At 35.1% G+C, this 14,371-nt stretch overlaps 1 protein-coding gene across 4 annotated transcripts in view; it reads left to right on the top strand.

Annotated features, from left to right (window-relative positions):
• The window catches only part of LOC134527318 (glycosaminoglycan xylosylkinase), a 135,546-nt gene that overhangs the window by 21,748 nt on the left and 99,427 nt on the right, over positions 1-14,371 (top strand). For 3 of the 4 annotated variants that reach the window (XR_010074155.1, XM_063359878.1, XM_063359879.1), the window contains exons 2-3: positions 2,298-2,429; positions 8,086-8,325. Coding sequence is in view for 3 of the 4 variants with exons in the window: in XM_063359878.1 (XP_063215948.1) it covers positions 2,298-2,429; positions 8,086-8,325 (372 nt within the window). In the remaining variant the exon portion in view is untranslated. The remainder of the gene's footprint in view (positions 1-2,297; positions 2,430-8,085; positions 8,326-14,371) is intronic. The other variant, XM_063359880.1, reaches the window with a different exon arrangement.

The following is a 14,371-nucleotide window of genomic DNA, read 5'->3' as shown; positions in this document are numbered from 1 at the left end:
GCTGGTTTCACTGCTTTGAAAAATCTATCCACAAGGGATGTTCAACTAATGAAAGGGCTACCCCACTAACATATATAGCTTTTGCAAGCATCGTATTCAAGTGTACATTCTCTTCATTAGTCATGCGGTCCAAAAACATTCCCATTGCCTGTTGTTTTTGTTTAGCTTTAGCATTCCAAACAGGTATTGTACTATTACTACTGATGGCAGGTAGGTGTAGATGTGATGTTGCTGGCAATGATGCAGTAATTAGGCCTACATCTGAGTTTGATTGCATGGATGAAGGCACAGAAGCAGTCTCTAAATTGTTTGTGACATTTATGACTGGAGATGTTATCTTCCCAACTCTTAAAATACTGTTTTTTAAGTCCACTGGGCATTTATAGCATTTGACAATATGCTCAGACATTTTTGTGACATTTGCAAATTTATGTTTTCCACAATACTTACTTGCAGTCTACAGTTTTATCACCTCTTTCGTTGTACACTTTCCAAACACTACATTTATTTCTTCCCATTTTTAACACTTTTATTTCAACTGGCTTTCATAAACACTATCACCACAAAGTAACAAAAGTCATCACAATAGCACACAGTTTTGAGGTTATGGTTTATTTACATTTCTAGCATGCTAACCAACAGTCACATTGAAAATGTTTGAAGTAATTAGTTCAAAACTGCCAACTGAAACTATTGTTCTTAAGTAATAATTACTGCAACCAAATGGTAAATAATAAATATATAATATAACATATAATAATAAATTATATATTAAAACAAAAGACAAATAAATAGGTACCCAGTTTTTGGGTGGGAAAATATAATTTGGGCAAATTCCCTATATTTTCCCAAAAAATATTTTCCCACCTGGTGGGAAAATTTCCATGTCCCATCACTAGTCGCGGTACAGTCGACTTAAAAAAAACTACACCTTTATGTAACCAATCAATTTGAAAAACAAAATTTACAAAAATAAATTAAAAACTATAATAAAAGATAAAAAAAAAGTGCAGAAAAACCTAATTTCCGGCACAAAATTGTGAGATGTAATCATTAATCTTAAAAACATACCTACCCCTTTTTAAACCCTTGAGGGTAAAATTTTGGAAATTATAAAACTTCTGGTTGGTAATTTTCAAATAGTTTATTTATTATTTGTACCTAAAAATCATTTTATTTTACATTTAATTAAATTTGGATATACGTATAATTATTAATCTAAAAAACATGCTTACATCTTGTACATCCCTTAGGTGTTGAATTTCACGGAATATAAAAATTTTGGTTGGTAGTTTTTGTATGTTTATTATTGGTTCCCAAAATCATTTATTACACTTAATTAAATTCTGATTTCTAATTATTAGTTTTTGAAACTTACTTAACCCTGTTAGTGGTTGAATTTTGCTAAATATAAAAATTGTGGTTGGTAGTTTTTATGTTTTGTTATTGGCACCATAAATCATTTATTGTGCTTAATTAAATTCAGATTTATAATTATTAATTTTTAAAATATTTTTAACATCCTTATGGGTAGATTTTCACAAAATATAAAAATTGTGGTTAGTAGTTTTCCTATGTTAACCTTTGGTTATGCTTATTTGCTTTAGAGATATAATTAATTATTTTAATTTATTTACCTATTTTTCACTACCCTTAGGGGTGGATTTCTGTAATTTTATATAGCTTAGTTTTTAAGTTAGCTAAAGTACATTTTGATAAAAAAAATTCATCAGTTTTCGATTGATGCTCCAACAAAGAGGCAAACGGACAACATTTTTAAAAAACGATATGTTTGAGTCTAGTTTTTACATCATTTGAACCAATGTACAGACTTTTTTTTGCCTTGAACAGTTTTATTATTAGTATAGATAGTTACTGCTGGAAGTAGGCAAGCGACAGGTTGGCAATCAGGAAGAGTCTTCAAAGCTGGGAAGTGCTTTATTCTGTAAAAAATATATTTAAATTCAAATTCAATAAAATTTTATTAAATTGATGCATACTTATGATATAGGTAATAATAAGTACATCAAAAAAGCTGCATATATATATATATATATATATATATATGCAGCTGTTTTGATGTACTTATTATATATATATATAATTTCAGGAATAATAATATACATATGTGAACGTAGAGTAAATTTGTAAATAATTATTTTGTCGGTAGGAGCATGGTACTTCATAGTTCCTGCAGGTTGCAAGATTTGTTAAAGAGGCACAATTATTTATTTTGTTTTGAAGCACTCATGAATGTTGTTTTCATATGAGGTTCTGCACTCAGTGTTATTTTCCAGATCGTGAAACGCCAGTGCGCAGTAGTGTCGTTGGGGGCGTTGCTGGTCCTGGTGCTATCTGCCAATGTGTACTTCGTGTACATCATCGTTGATGACACTGCCCCGTATGGGTCTGCCACAAGCCATGTCTCGGTGAGCCGCTGAGTTCCACTTCATTCTGCATTACCTAATGTTGTCACCACCTGTTGTGAAGGTTATGTGCATGAGGGTAATGAAGGTCCAACTCCATGGTGGTTCGAGAAGAAGTAGGGAGAAAACTTCCATGCTTTGCACCATTATAAAAGTATTTCACTTTATTTTGCCAACACGGTACTTAGTAATGGCAAGTGTTGAAAGTTCCGATTGTTAAGGTGAATTCAATATTGAATAAAATAACAGTAACATAAAACATGGGTACAAATGGTAAAAAATATTGTTTACATATGGCAGTATAGTTGTCACAGGAGAATCATACCTAAATACTTACTAAAACTGCTGGAAAATTTTATATTTAATACCAAATATCACTGGCTTAAAATAATGCATAAGATAGTAGTACACATATACCTTAGTTCATTTGTTAAATTACTGGAAATTTCAAATACTTTACAATAAATTTTATTATTAAATTATTTTTACATTACTTACAATTGTTAGATCCAAATTTCAAGAATTATTAATAAAATTTTTAACATTTTATACTATAATTCAAATCCATACATCAAATTTCATAAACAAAATAAGTAAACACAAAAAAAAATTTCTTGAAATAGCTGTAAATTTTATTTAAACAAATAAAAATAGCAATGAATAATAAAAAAAATATAATTAATTTTTCATGTATAGATTTACCATCTTTAAACTGCTTTAGCTTTCTCAACAAACATAATACACATATAAAAACTTTTGAAATATAAAAATTAGAAAAATCTGAAATCCATTACAACAATCAAAAATAAATTATAAAATTTTAATAAACTTGATTAAAACTCCTTTTCAATAAACATAAAAAGTCCAGTGACTATTTAGGTAGTAAATTTTGATTTTATATACATTAGACTCCCGATTATCCGGGGTAATGACTGGCAAGGGGCCCACGGATAATCGAAAAACACGGTTAAAGCAATGACGGGGGAAAAAATGATTTAATTAAATATTTTTTTATCCCGACTGTCGATACAAACACTATAACACCTACGCCTCATAGCAATGTCCAAATTCGTTTCAGGAAAACATTGCACTAATAATAAAACAGTGATTAAACAACGTATATTTAAATTACAAAAAAATATTGAACAGTCTAAATTTAAAATTAAAAAAAATCACAAAACGCATTGTTTACTTAATATAGCTAGGCATTCCTAAGTAGGCGCTAAAAACATTTCAGTTACAAAATAATAATGCTTTTAATATACAAGATATATTTGTTTTCTAATAGGATTTCAAAATAACATAACAAAAAAACTTGAGTGTGTTGTATTATAACACAAAATTATTTAACCTGTTAACGTAATTCCCGGCTCTGTTTACAAAGTGCGTTACTGCCTTGATAAGCCACTAGCGCAGCCTGATTTAATGTCTTTAATGTCGAGTACCACTCGTTTGGGAGCGTTCAAGTATTACGTAACGAATTTGGGGGGGAGGGGGGGCCTTGTAAATCGTTACGATGCGTTACAGGGGAGGGAGGGGGGTTTGACCTACGCGTTACGTCACATTGTTTTTTTTTTTTTTTTTTTTTTTTTTTTAACCTTTCAGAACGGTCGCGTAGAGACAGATTCTTTCACGCATTTTTTAAAACTTTTTTTTCTCAAAATTTCAAATGTAATGATAACTTAAATTTTTTTTACCTTCACAAAATTGCTTCTGCTTGCTTTACAGGATTAGTGAATAATGTTTTTTTAACTCCAAACGTAAAGCCTATATATATATATATCAACAGCTGTGATAGTTTTTCTCGTCACTCCAGTAAAGTAGTTAAAACAAAAAATACCGCTATTCGGGTGGCTTCGTTATACTTCGGTTGTCAACGTAGACTCCAATCGCCATATTAGAAATTATATAGGTATTGATATTTAAATTACACTGTTTTCTATGTGTGACATTTTCTCTCATCACAACAGTAATGTTGTGGTACGAAAGACGATTAGTCTGAAAGGTTAATAAAAAAACTAGTGAATTAAAATTTCCCAAATTGGCAACCCTTTTCGTTTATTTTTTACGGGGGATTCCCGATTGAATTGTTCGTATTTTGTTCTCCCAAGATGGCAACCCTTTTAGTTTATGTGCTCCAAACACTCGACCGACTGTATGAAAATTGACAACTACGATGTTTCGGCGGAATATAGAAACCCTGAAGATAGCTTGCAGGATCCAGCAGAACCTAATATGGCGTGGTATAGCGCTCACGTCCGTGAATCGCAATATTTCTTGCAAGTTATTAAATGCGCGGATGAATCCTGCTGTTCCCGCTTGAGGAGTGCATTAAAATCTGTCTTTCCAGAAACTTTCCTGCCACCACCCTACCCAATCCTTCAAACTGCAAACAAGCACGTGGTACTTAGTCAGATAGACAAAGGATCATGCAAGTTTTCGCCACTTCTTGTGAGGTTGTCTGTTGATCTGTCGCCTCCTCTAGAAGGGTTTAAGCAAATGCCTTACGATTTATTTTGCCCATCAGTACAATCCGACCTAAAGAACCGAGTATGTTCAACCTGTGGGATTTATTTTACATCCCACAAGAGTGTGAAAATGCACAATCGTTACATGCATGGCAAGACTGCCCAATACCTTCGTGAAAGTCGAGTACGACCACAGTGACTTGCTGCAAGAAGGGCAAATGAGCTTCTCTGCATTGTGCGTCGCTGTGAAACATCGTCTGAGGATACCGATTGGCTCGACGAAGACGAAGTTGATGCAAGCGGGTTAACAATTCCGGAACCCTCTTCGTCTGCTCTCCGGATGCCAGTAATGAAATAATCTGAGTGCCTGGCAAACCCATGGACAGAGGAGCAGTAAAACTCCAATTTAATTGTTTTTTTTTTTTACAATCTACTTATTTTAATTATGGCTAATTTTATTTTAAATGTGTTTCGTTTTCGTTCGATCGTATTCTTAAATAGTATTATATTTTGACAAATATATTTTATTTCAGTTAGTTTTATGTTTGTAATTGCATTGCCAAAGGTAAAAATAATTATTAGAAATAAAATTTGTTATTTGATTTTAATAGCTTTATTAGTAAAACGCTAAAATAGGAGAATGCATGAGAAGAACAATGGCGGATAAAGCAAAAAGTGAGTAAGGACAGAGCCAAGTCAGGAAAACGACGTAATTAAATGTATGATTGCTAAATGTATGATTGAGTAGTAAACATTTATTAGGACAAAAAAAACATTAGAAAGCTCTTGCTTTTAAAAACAAGACATTTCAAATGTTAATAAATAACATTAACGCGATTAAAACAATAACAAAGGTATTTTAGTGACTTATTCCGGTACGTTACGCCACATAATTGTGACTTTTAGGTAAAAATGGTCACTTGGGGTTACGTAACTTTTACTAGGGGGGAGGGGGGGTACAGAAAAACGTTACGGCGCGTTACATGGGGGGGAGGGGGGGTCAAAAATATCAAAAAATTGCATTACGTAATACTTGAACGCTCCCTTTGAGTTTATTAGACATTACTGTCAAAATATTACTACAGAAAACAGTACCACACAAAGCAAATGCTGACTTAAAACTACACGAGCCAGTATCAGTCGCGTGAGTCACGCAGCAGCGACACCGTGTCGGCGCTAACCTGAGCCCGGTTCACAAGGTCGCGTGGAACACAAGCGCGCACGGTTAACAGGGGTGCGTTTATGATTGCTCGTGCTGTTTTGAAGTTCATGACGCATATTAATACTTCCCAACTATGCATTTACCGTGTTTGGCAGCATTATTCGTTGAGAATCACAGCATAAAATGCTCAGTCACATCAATAGATTACAAATATAAAAAAAGTCAAAAATTTATTTTGGTTTTTATGGTTTATGGAAGTGAAATATGGCACGGTTAATCCGCAAACAGGATAATCTGCACCCGGATAATCGGGAGTCTACTTTACGTGTATATTCCTTTTCAAATGCAATAACATGCATCCAAATAAAAGGATTAAAATCCAATATCCTTCCATAATTCTGTCCTAATATCTTCTTTATCAACTGATATTGTAACATTGAAGTTAACTGTATATTTAAAAACAAAATTGCCAACAAAAATTAAATATATGAGAGAGAGAATTCATATAAAATAGCAAATACTTTTTCCCATTTACATTATTTATTTATTAAACAATAATGTTTTATAATCTATCGAATATCATGGCTGCATACCTAAAAATTATATTAATAATGCTGTCACACTGGGGGTTGATTATAGGTTCGTAGAGACTTAGTGTTATGCCTAGGGTGCCACCACATGTATTACGGGCATGTGGACCCGGCTACTCTCTCCTCAGGGCTGTGACGTAGCCCGTGTGCGGCAAGGCCCGTTTCCCCCGGTATAAATTAAATGCATGGAATTACGTTCCTTCTCAGCGGGGGTCACGCTATATGTGGAGACAACAAAATAAGTTAGGCTCTCGAAGGCGGCCCACACGCCTCAGTCTGTATGTTCTCTCTACACGTGGTCACCCGCACAAAAGACACAGTGATGTTGATTCAATACTTTTATTGATGTTGCTCATCTGTACATTTTACATTGGTAGCTTACTGGCTGCTTTTGGATGAGGAATTTTAGCCACTTTTATATTTTTTCATAATATTTTTTTAAATAAGTGTTTTTACATTAAACTACCTTTTTTGAATCATGCAAGGATCGAACCAAGGACAAGAATTGATCGAATCAATTAGAGGTTGTTAGATGAGAAATTTATACCGGTTTTAGGGATTTTTCACCATATTTTATTTTTTACCTACAATTACAATTTTTGCATCGAGCAAGGATTGAATCAAGGACGGAAATCAATAGAATCAATAATTATTTCAAAAAGCTAATTTTTTTAGATTTTTGTAATTTTTTTTAATTTCTTCAAAAATTGTGGATTTCAAGATGGCGGATGTGTTGTTTGAGGTCCTGATCATAAACCATAAGCGGCGGACACGCCCAAACATAGCCGATTCCTCATGACTGGCAAGCCACCACAAGAATCCACACAAAATCGTAGCCCTTTAAGAATAATATTGTGCCAGCTTACCCTATTCTACACTTTTATTTCAACATCGCGAAATGTAATAAAATTATTTTCTTTAATTAGAATTACACTAATCTTAAATAACTGTACTTTGAAATTGGATTGTCTATTGTCCTTAACAGCATGTCTTGTGTTGTACCTTCTGAGAGTTTTAAAAACCGAAATCGGACACCAATCCCAGCATTTAAACCACCGACACGATAATTTGCCCCAATCATGTGCAGACATCTAGCGTTTCGTTCAACAGGAAGCTGCAGATGAGCTTCTGACATCGAGCTAGGAGATAAATTGTACATTCTACTCTCACGACATACAGCAAGCACACTCACCATTTTGGTGAATTTATGTGGTAGCGATCGTATTTGTAACCAGTGTAAAACCCTAGGATTGCAGTGATGATGACTGCTGCCCAACAAGCCAAATATGTGCTTTCTTCAGAAGGCAGAAAATGTAGACCAATTGCAAACTCAGTTACAATTCATGTTAACAAATAGAACACATGATTTTAAGGTTATTATGTTCATTCAAATGTAAGACATTTCGCAGTGGCTACAGTGTTTGTGCGTGGTTGTCTAGGGTGGCAAGAGTGAGAGGAGCAGGCCATATACATTACTAAGCAGAGGCGAGCAGGTGGCACCAGGCTTTTACCGCAATACTACCATGACTGCGGCATATCACATTGAGGCAAAGCTGGCCTCGCTCCCCCTGAAATACCGCACTATATCTCCACGACACGGCCGCCTACTGCAGCAGCTGCTAGAGCCCATGAACAAATCCACAACAGTCGACACAAGCCAGTGGGCCATCGCCGCTAAGGTGAGTACCATGCTCTCAGTAAACACATTCCTGCACTGTGTGAGCAGTGAACACATTTACACCCTATATACATCAGATGATAGGAGCATCTAGGAAAATCCACAAAAAAAAAATAACAGTCTGCAGACCATCCCTGTTCAGGTACATGCTATGCTATCTGAATCTACACTCTCACACTGTGGGAGCAGTGAACACATAAGTACTGTATAAAACAGCTGGTAAAAAAGAAACTTGGAAACATCAAAGAGAGACAACACAAATTATTTGGGGTTTCTTTGTTCATTTTCATACCACGCTATCAGTAGAAGCACTCCAACCCTGTTGAGAAAATGGCATAAAAATACTGTAATAACAGCTGGTAAGAAGCCCAGGGTACACATACAAGAGACAACGCCAGCCTAAGGGCATTTGTTTATCAGGTACGTACCATGATATCAGTAGAAACACTCTCACTCTGTAGAGCAAAGAGCACAAAATTACTGTATACAACATTATAAGAACACATAAAGACATTCAGAATAGTCTATTTCATTCTATGGGCTGACCCAAGTCAGTTGCATGCTCTTTAATCAGTATAGACACTTTCACACTGGGAGCAATGCACATGTAAGTTCAGTATTCAACATTTAGTAAAGATCCTTTGGCATAGTCTCTGATGTTTGATACAAGCCTTTGGGGCCATCATCACTCAGGTGAATAAATGCTATCAATAGTCAATCCACTTTACGACATAAACAAACGTTTAATTTTTGTCATGAACGAACTAGTAATGTATACATATGTACAATGGTAAGAACCATTTTTGTATAGCAACAGGGGTCGACACAATCCTATTTGCTATCATCACTTAGGTAAATACAATGCTATGCGTAGAGTCAATCCCACACATTGTGAGTATTAAGCACACTAGTAACGTATACAAAAACCGGTAAGTGCCTTTTGACTTAACTACAGGCATTGACAACAGCCTATTGCTAGTCCTCTGACAGGTGCAAACCATGCTGTTAGTAGAAACACTCTCACCCCATGTGAGCTGATAACACACAAGTACTGTATACAACAGAATTTTGGAACCCCTTGAAACATCAACAAGAGTCAGTACTGTTCTATGGACATTACTCTTACTCTGTATAAACATAGGTATACATGTTCTATATTCAGGAAATTTAGCACCCCTTGGAACATCCAAAAGCTCCAACCTATGGGCAATCGCTGCTTTTATGCATACCATGCTATCAGTAGAAACACTCTAGTCAATGGGCAATTTCTGATAAGTTGTGTACTATGCATAAATAGAAATACTCTACTCTATATATAGTCCAGGCATTTTAGGTTTTTTAAAAAAAGAAATTACAAAAAAGCTGATTTTTGGTGGAGATGTCTGCAATTTAGTTATGAAGAGAATCCTATAAGTCCCCAGCGATCCGAGTTGAGCTAACGCCGCCATCTTGAAAAATTGCCACTAAAACACATTTTTTGTTAATTACTTATTAACTGTGAATTTTATAGAAAAATAAGCTTTACAAAAAAGAATCTACAAACAAAAATTTACTAAAACGTTCCCTAGAACCTTCCTCGTTTAACCCATAGTTTTGAAGCTACAATAGAAAATACTTTTCACAATGAACCGACCCTTCCTCGATGCTTCATATTGGGGCTAAACAAGTTGATTATGCCGAAGTTTGAAATGCTGCTTGATGTTTGAGACCATGTTTTGGTTTACACTGTACCTAGATAATTGAGTTCTATTGCTTCCTATCTCTCTTCAATTTCAAGACTTCAATGTAGCAAATTCTGTCACCAAATCTTGCTCTTTAATTCATTGCTCAGTGCGTACCTTCCAGAAATTTATGTTTGCTCTTTATTTCTCATTTCCTCACCACCCTTGAGGTAGAGAATTTGGCGCACTTTTTTTTAATGGTGCCCCCAGTAGGCCTATTCCACTTTTTCACACTGTAGGAGCATACCTCACTCTCCTTATTTCCTTTTGAGTTGGTATGATATCTTAGCTACCATCTTCATCAGAGCTTGTGTCATTTGTGATGTCCATGTCATCAAATTCATTGTCAACTTTTATTAATGGTGTGTTTGTACATTACATTCCATGGCACAAACTGCAAATATGTGAACATTTCATTCCTGCTTTTCTGCATCCACACCACCGTTCGCAACCTTTGCTACAGCTGCAAGAAATTAAGTTTAGCAGTTTATCAGGAGCAGGAGGTTCTAATGTGGTTGTCGGCTCAAGTTCTCTCTGTTTTCCGTAGTGCCAACCCCATGAGGTAGGAGGAAGTTTGTGGCCAAGCCAAATTTGCACTTGATGGTATACTCTAAGAGAATGCTGAAGATAAGCAGCAGTGGTAGGGGGAATATTCGAAAGCATTACCTCTTTATTGCTATGAGCAACAGCATTCTTGAAGCATTTATATCTGTAACTATCTAATGATGTTTCAGACTTAGGCGCTTTATACAGAGCAAGTGTCAAATTTGACCCTACTTGGCCAATTGATTCTTTCGTCGCATTTTCATCTATGAATGTTGATACAAACTCCTTAATTTTTGCATGCTTCATTAGTAATTTGAATGCAGTTATCTTGCCTTTGCGAAAAAATGCAGATGTTGTATCACAACCAGAAAATGCATGTAGCAGTAGAATAGTTTCTCTTGAAATAGTAGGACATGTTTGCAAAGATTCAGGTGTATATAAGACAGATTCATCCTTTCCTTTGCTAGGCTTTACAAATGTAAGACGTTCACCTGGTACTGAATAATGTAACATTAAGACTAAAAGATCTATATGTTCTCCCACAATGAAAACTTGAACTTCCTTTTCTTCACAAAAGATCCACTGCTGTTTTAACGATCATTAAATCAGCATCGTCAAGAGCCTGTTTAACAGTAATCTCAGTCTTCTGGAATGCTTTGGACAGCATGACTATAAGGCGCTGTTTGTTTTTACCAGGGTATGAAAAAATCCTGATTTTTTTTTATTAAAATCGGGTTTTTTTTTATTAAAATCAGATTTTTTTGATTAAAATTTAAAAAATTGTAATCTGTGTAATATACAGTACATTTTCATGACTGTTTTCATGACTTGACTTTGCTCTACAGTACAATTAATAACAGATTAATTCATTTTGTAAAGACAACTAGCCTAATTTTCTTTCTTTGAAATAACCACATTTTACATTGCATAATGTTTTAAGGAAACATTAATGATGTCACTTTATGAAAATTTTTAGTACAGTAACATAGTTAACATTAGTAAAAAAAATATGTCTTATAGAAAATAACTACATCATTGAAAATATATCATATTTAAATGTAACTTTGTCACTTCTGTCATCCCTTATAGTCTTATAGTCCAGTTGTTCTAAATAAAGTAATTTAAATCAAAACCACAATTTCCTTTTGCCATCAAATACAATCACGACTTGAAGTCCATAATGTTTCTTCACGTAAGTTAAATAAGCTCCAAAAATTTCATTGTACTTACTTTGTGGAGGCCAGAAAACACGATGAAGAAGGAAACCTCCATCTACGACATACCATATATTTTGATCATCCAATGGAATTGTCATGCTCTTGGGTTTCATCAATTTATAAAGAGCAGATTTATTAGTTTTACGCATTCCTTCCCCATCGAACAAAGATAAGGGTCGTGGAGACAGTTCATATTTGAAGTATTCTTCAAGTTCGTATTCTTCATTTACTATGTACAAACAACGCTGGAAAAGAAGGGTTGTGTTTACTGGTACAGTATCATCTCTAATTTTTACAGAACTGTTAGTACATGCTAAAGAGCGGACTCTCTTTATTCTCTTGAGTTTTGCTTCAGCAAAATTGCTACCAATAATTCCTTTTTTAGCATTTGTGCCCACCGTAACAGCATCATAACAGTTCACAGAACCATCACCTACCAGTCCTGTTGCAATGGACATGATTTTATCTGTTTTTAGAAATGGTGGATGAAACTAAAACCAGCGCAGAACTTTGCCAATGTCTGTATCATCTCTTGAAATGCGCGAACTTCTAAGTTGTACATGTTGTTCACCTGTTGATGCATACACAGAAGCATAATCCTCCATGGCTGAGCACATGTCAAAAATTGCTGGCATTCCTAGTATCCACTTATCTAGTACACTTTCTTTCATACTACGACCTCGAGTAAGGCCACCTCTGCTTTTCATCATCCTCATAAGTGTTTGTTCTATTGTTAAATCTGTCCACAAACCAGACCAATATTTGTCAGATCTTCTGACAGTGAAAAATCCTCTTCGCGTAAAATCTTCGTACTCTTTTGTGGGCAACTTGTGCACAAGTCCGTACATGTCTTGAAGGTACAAATGACAGCTTTTTGCACATTTGGTATGTCCGGCTGCATGGAAAAAAGGGATCATTGAATGAACTGTTTTAAGGTGCAGTTCCCAGTCACCTGAACGTTCAGCTTTGATGAACTGCTTTACTAAGTTCACTAAGTGAAAGTACTGTATCCATAGTGAAGATGTAGGCCCTTTGCTTCTGATTGTTAACAGATGGTGCTCAAGTCGACTTTGTACGCCTGATAAATTTAAGTTTTTTAGTTTCTCAGGTAGATGTGATTCTTCACTAAAGTTTTGCAGAAGCTCATTTACATGTTCTTTCTCGTCTTCGGAAATATCACATTCACGTAACATGATCAGAGCAGTAGCAAGGTGTACAGTGAGGTGTCCCCGGATAGCTCTCGAATAGTTGTGTCCACTCATCATTTTCTCTGCAACATTGGGGGTGTAAATTACACTCCAAACTTCTTTCAGGCCACTGCCCATCATTATGTTTCCAATTGATCCCATAAAGGACATAAGTAAATGGAAACCTCCAAGTCTAACTACGACATTTGATAAATCATTATTGTACATGTGGCTAGCTGTAATTGTTCTAGCTTTAGAATATAGTGGCTGATCAAAAGTAACAAAACATATTCTTTGTTGTGATTTTTCCAATTGATTAGCTGCAAACTTTAATACTGTAAACACAGCGTCGTGACTAGATGGAGGAAGATTCACAAAGGGTAGACACAAACCGATGGAAACTTCGAAACAGTTGTCTTTCGTAATTTCATGCATGAAACCATTCCAAAGTGGAAGTTCTTGTACATTGTACATTTTGCCTAGCATCCAAAGAATGTCTAAAGATGATGGCAAGGGTTTGCCATCACATCTGTTTTCTGGTTTCAATTCATCTACATCACATATGACAACAGATTGCAGTCCAGGATGACCCATATGTTCAAATCTTTTCAGTGGTACTTGTTTTTCTCTGTGCTTAATCAATGATGATGATGCATTGTGTTTATGCTCTCTTGGGAATTTTGGACATACTGATACAGCAATCGCAGGAGTGATGCACTTTATTCCTCCCAGTCTGTGAAATGTGTTTAGCCCCTCTAATGTATTTCTGTTGAAATCTGCATTGTCAAACACAAATTGTGAAAATGAGTTTTCAGAAACTGTTTGAGGTTCAGCAGCCACAGCAGCTGCTTCGTAATTTACAGTTTCATTATATGATGCTCAAATGCCCAAATTCGATAACATTTGAATTGTGTTTTAGTTGCAAATTTCCTGTGTAGGTATATAGATATACCAAGCTGTATCTGCAACAGAAAAGAGTGTGGTCGTGTTGCAGAAACGATAGCATGTGCTATCGTAGTACATTTTCTTCTAATTTTCTCTAAGGTTGTACTCTTTTTACCATTCATTATTACCTCTTCTAGAAATATGTGTAATGTTTCAGGTATGACATCGCTAGCAGAATTTCAGATATCACTTACAGATGGATAATTATCTACATTGTAAACATTACTTCTTATGTCTTTCCTTACTATTTCAGCTGCAGCTGTAACAATTAGTAATCTTTCATTTTTCTCATAGCTTTCCCTTTCATTGTACCAATTTTGTGTTAAAACTTTATTTCCTAAATTACGGAAAGAAACACATGTTCCGATGTTTTTCTGGCAAGAAATAACTATTCCGTCTCCATATTTTTCTTGTAACTTACTTTTCAACCA

The sequence above is a fragment of the Bacillus rossius genome, chromosome 1 (genome assembly GCF_032445375.1).
Source record: "Bacillus rossius redtenbacheri isolate Brsri chromosome 1, Brsri_v3, whole genome shotgun sequence".
Taxonomy (NCBI): Eukaryota; Metazoa; Arthropoda; class Insecta; order Phasmatodea; family Bacillidae; genus Bacillus; species Bacillus rossius.
Note: the sequence above shows the minus strand (reverse complement) of the source record. Positions and strands in the feature narration are given on the sequence as shown.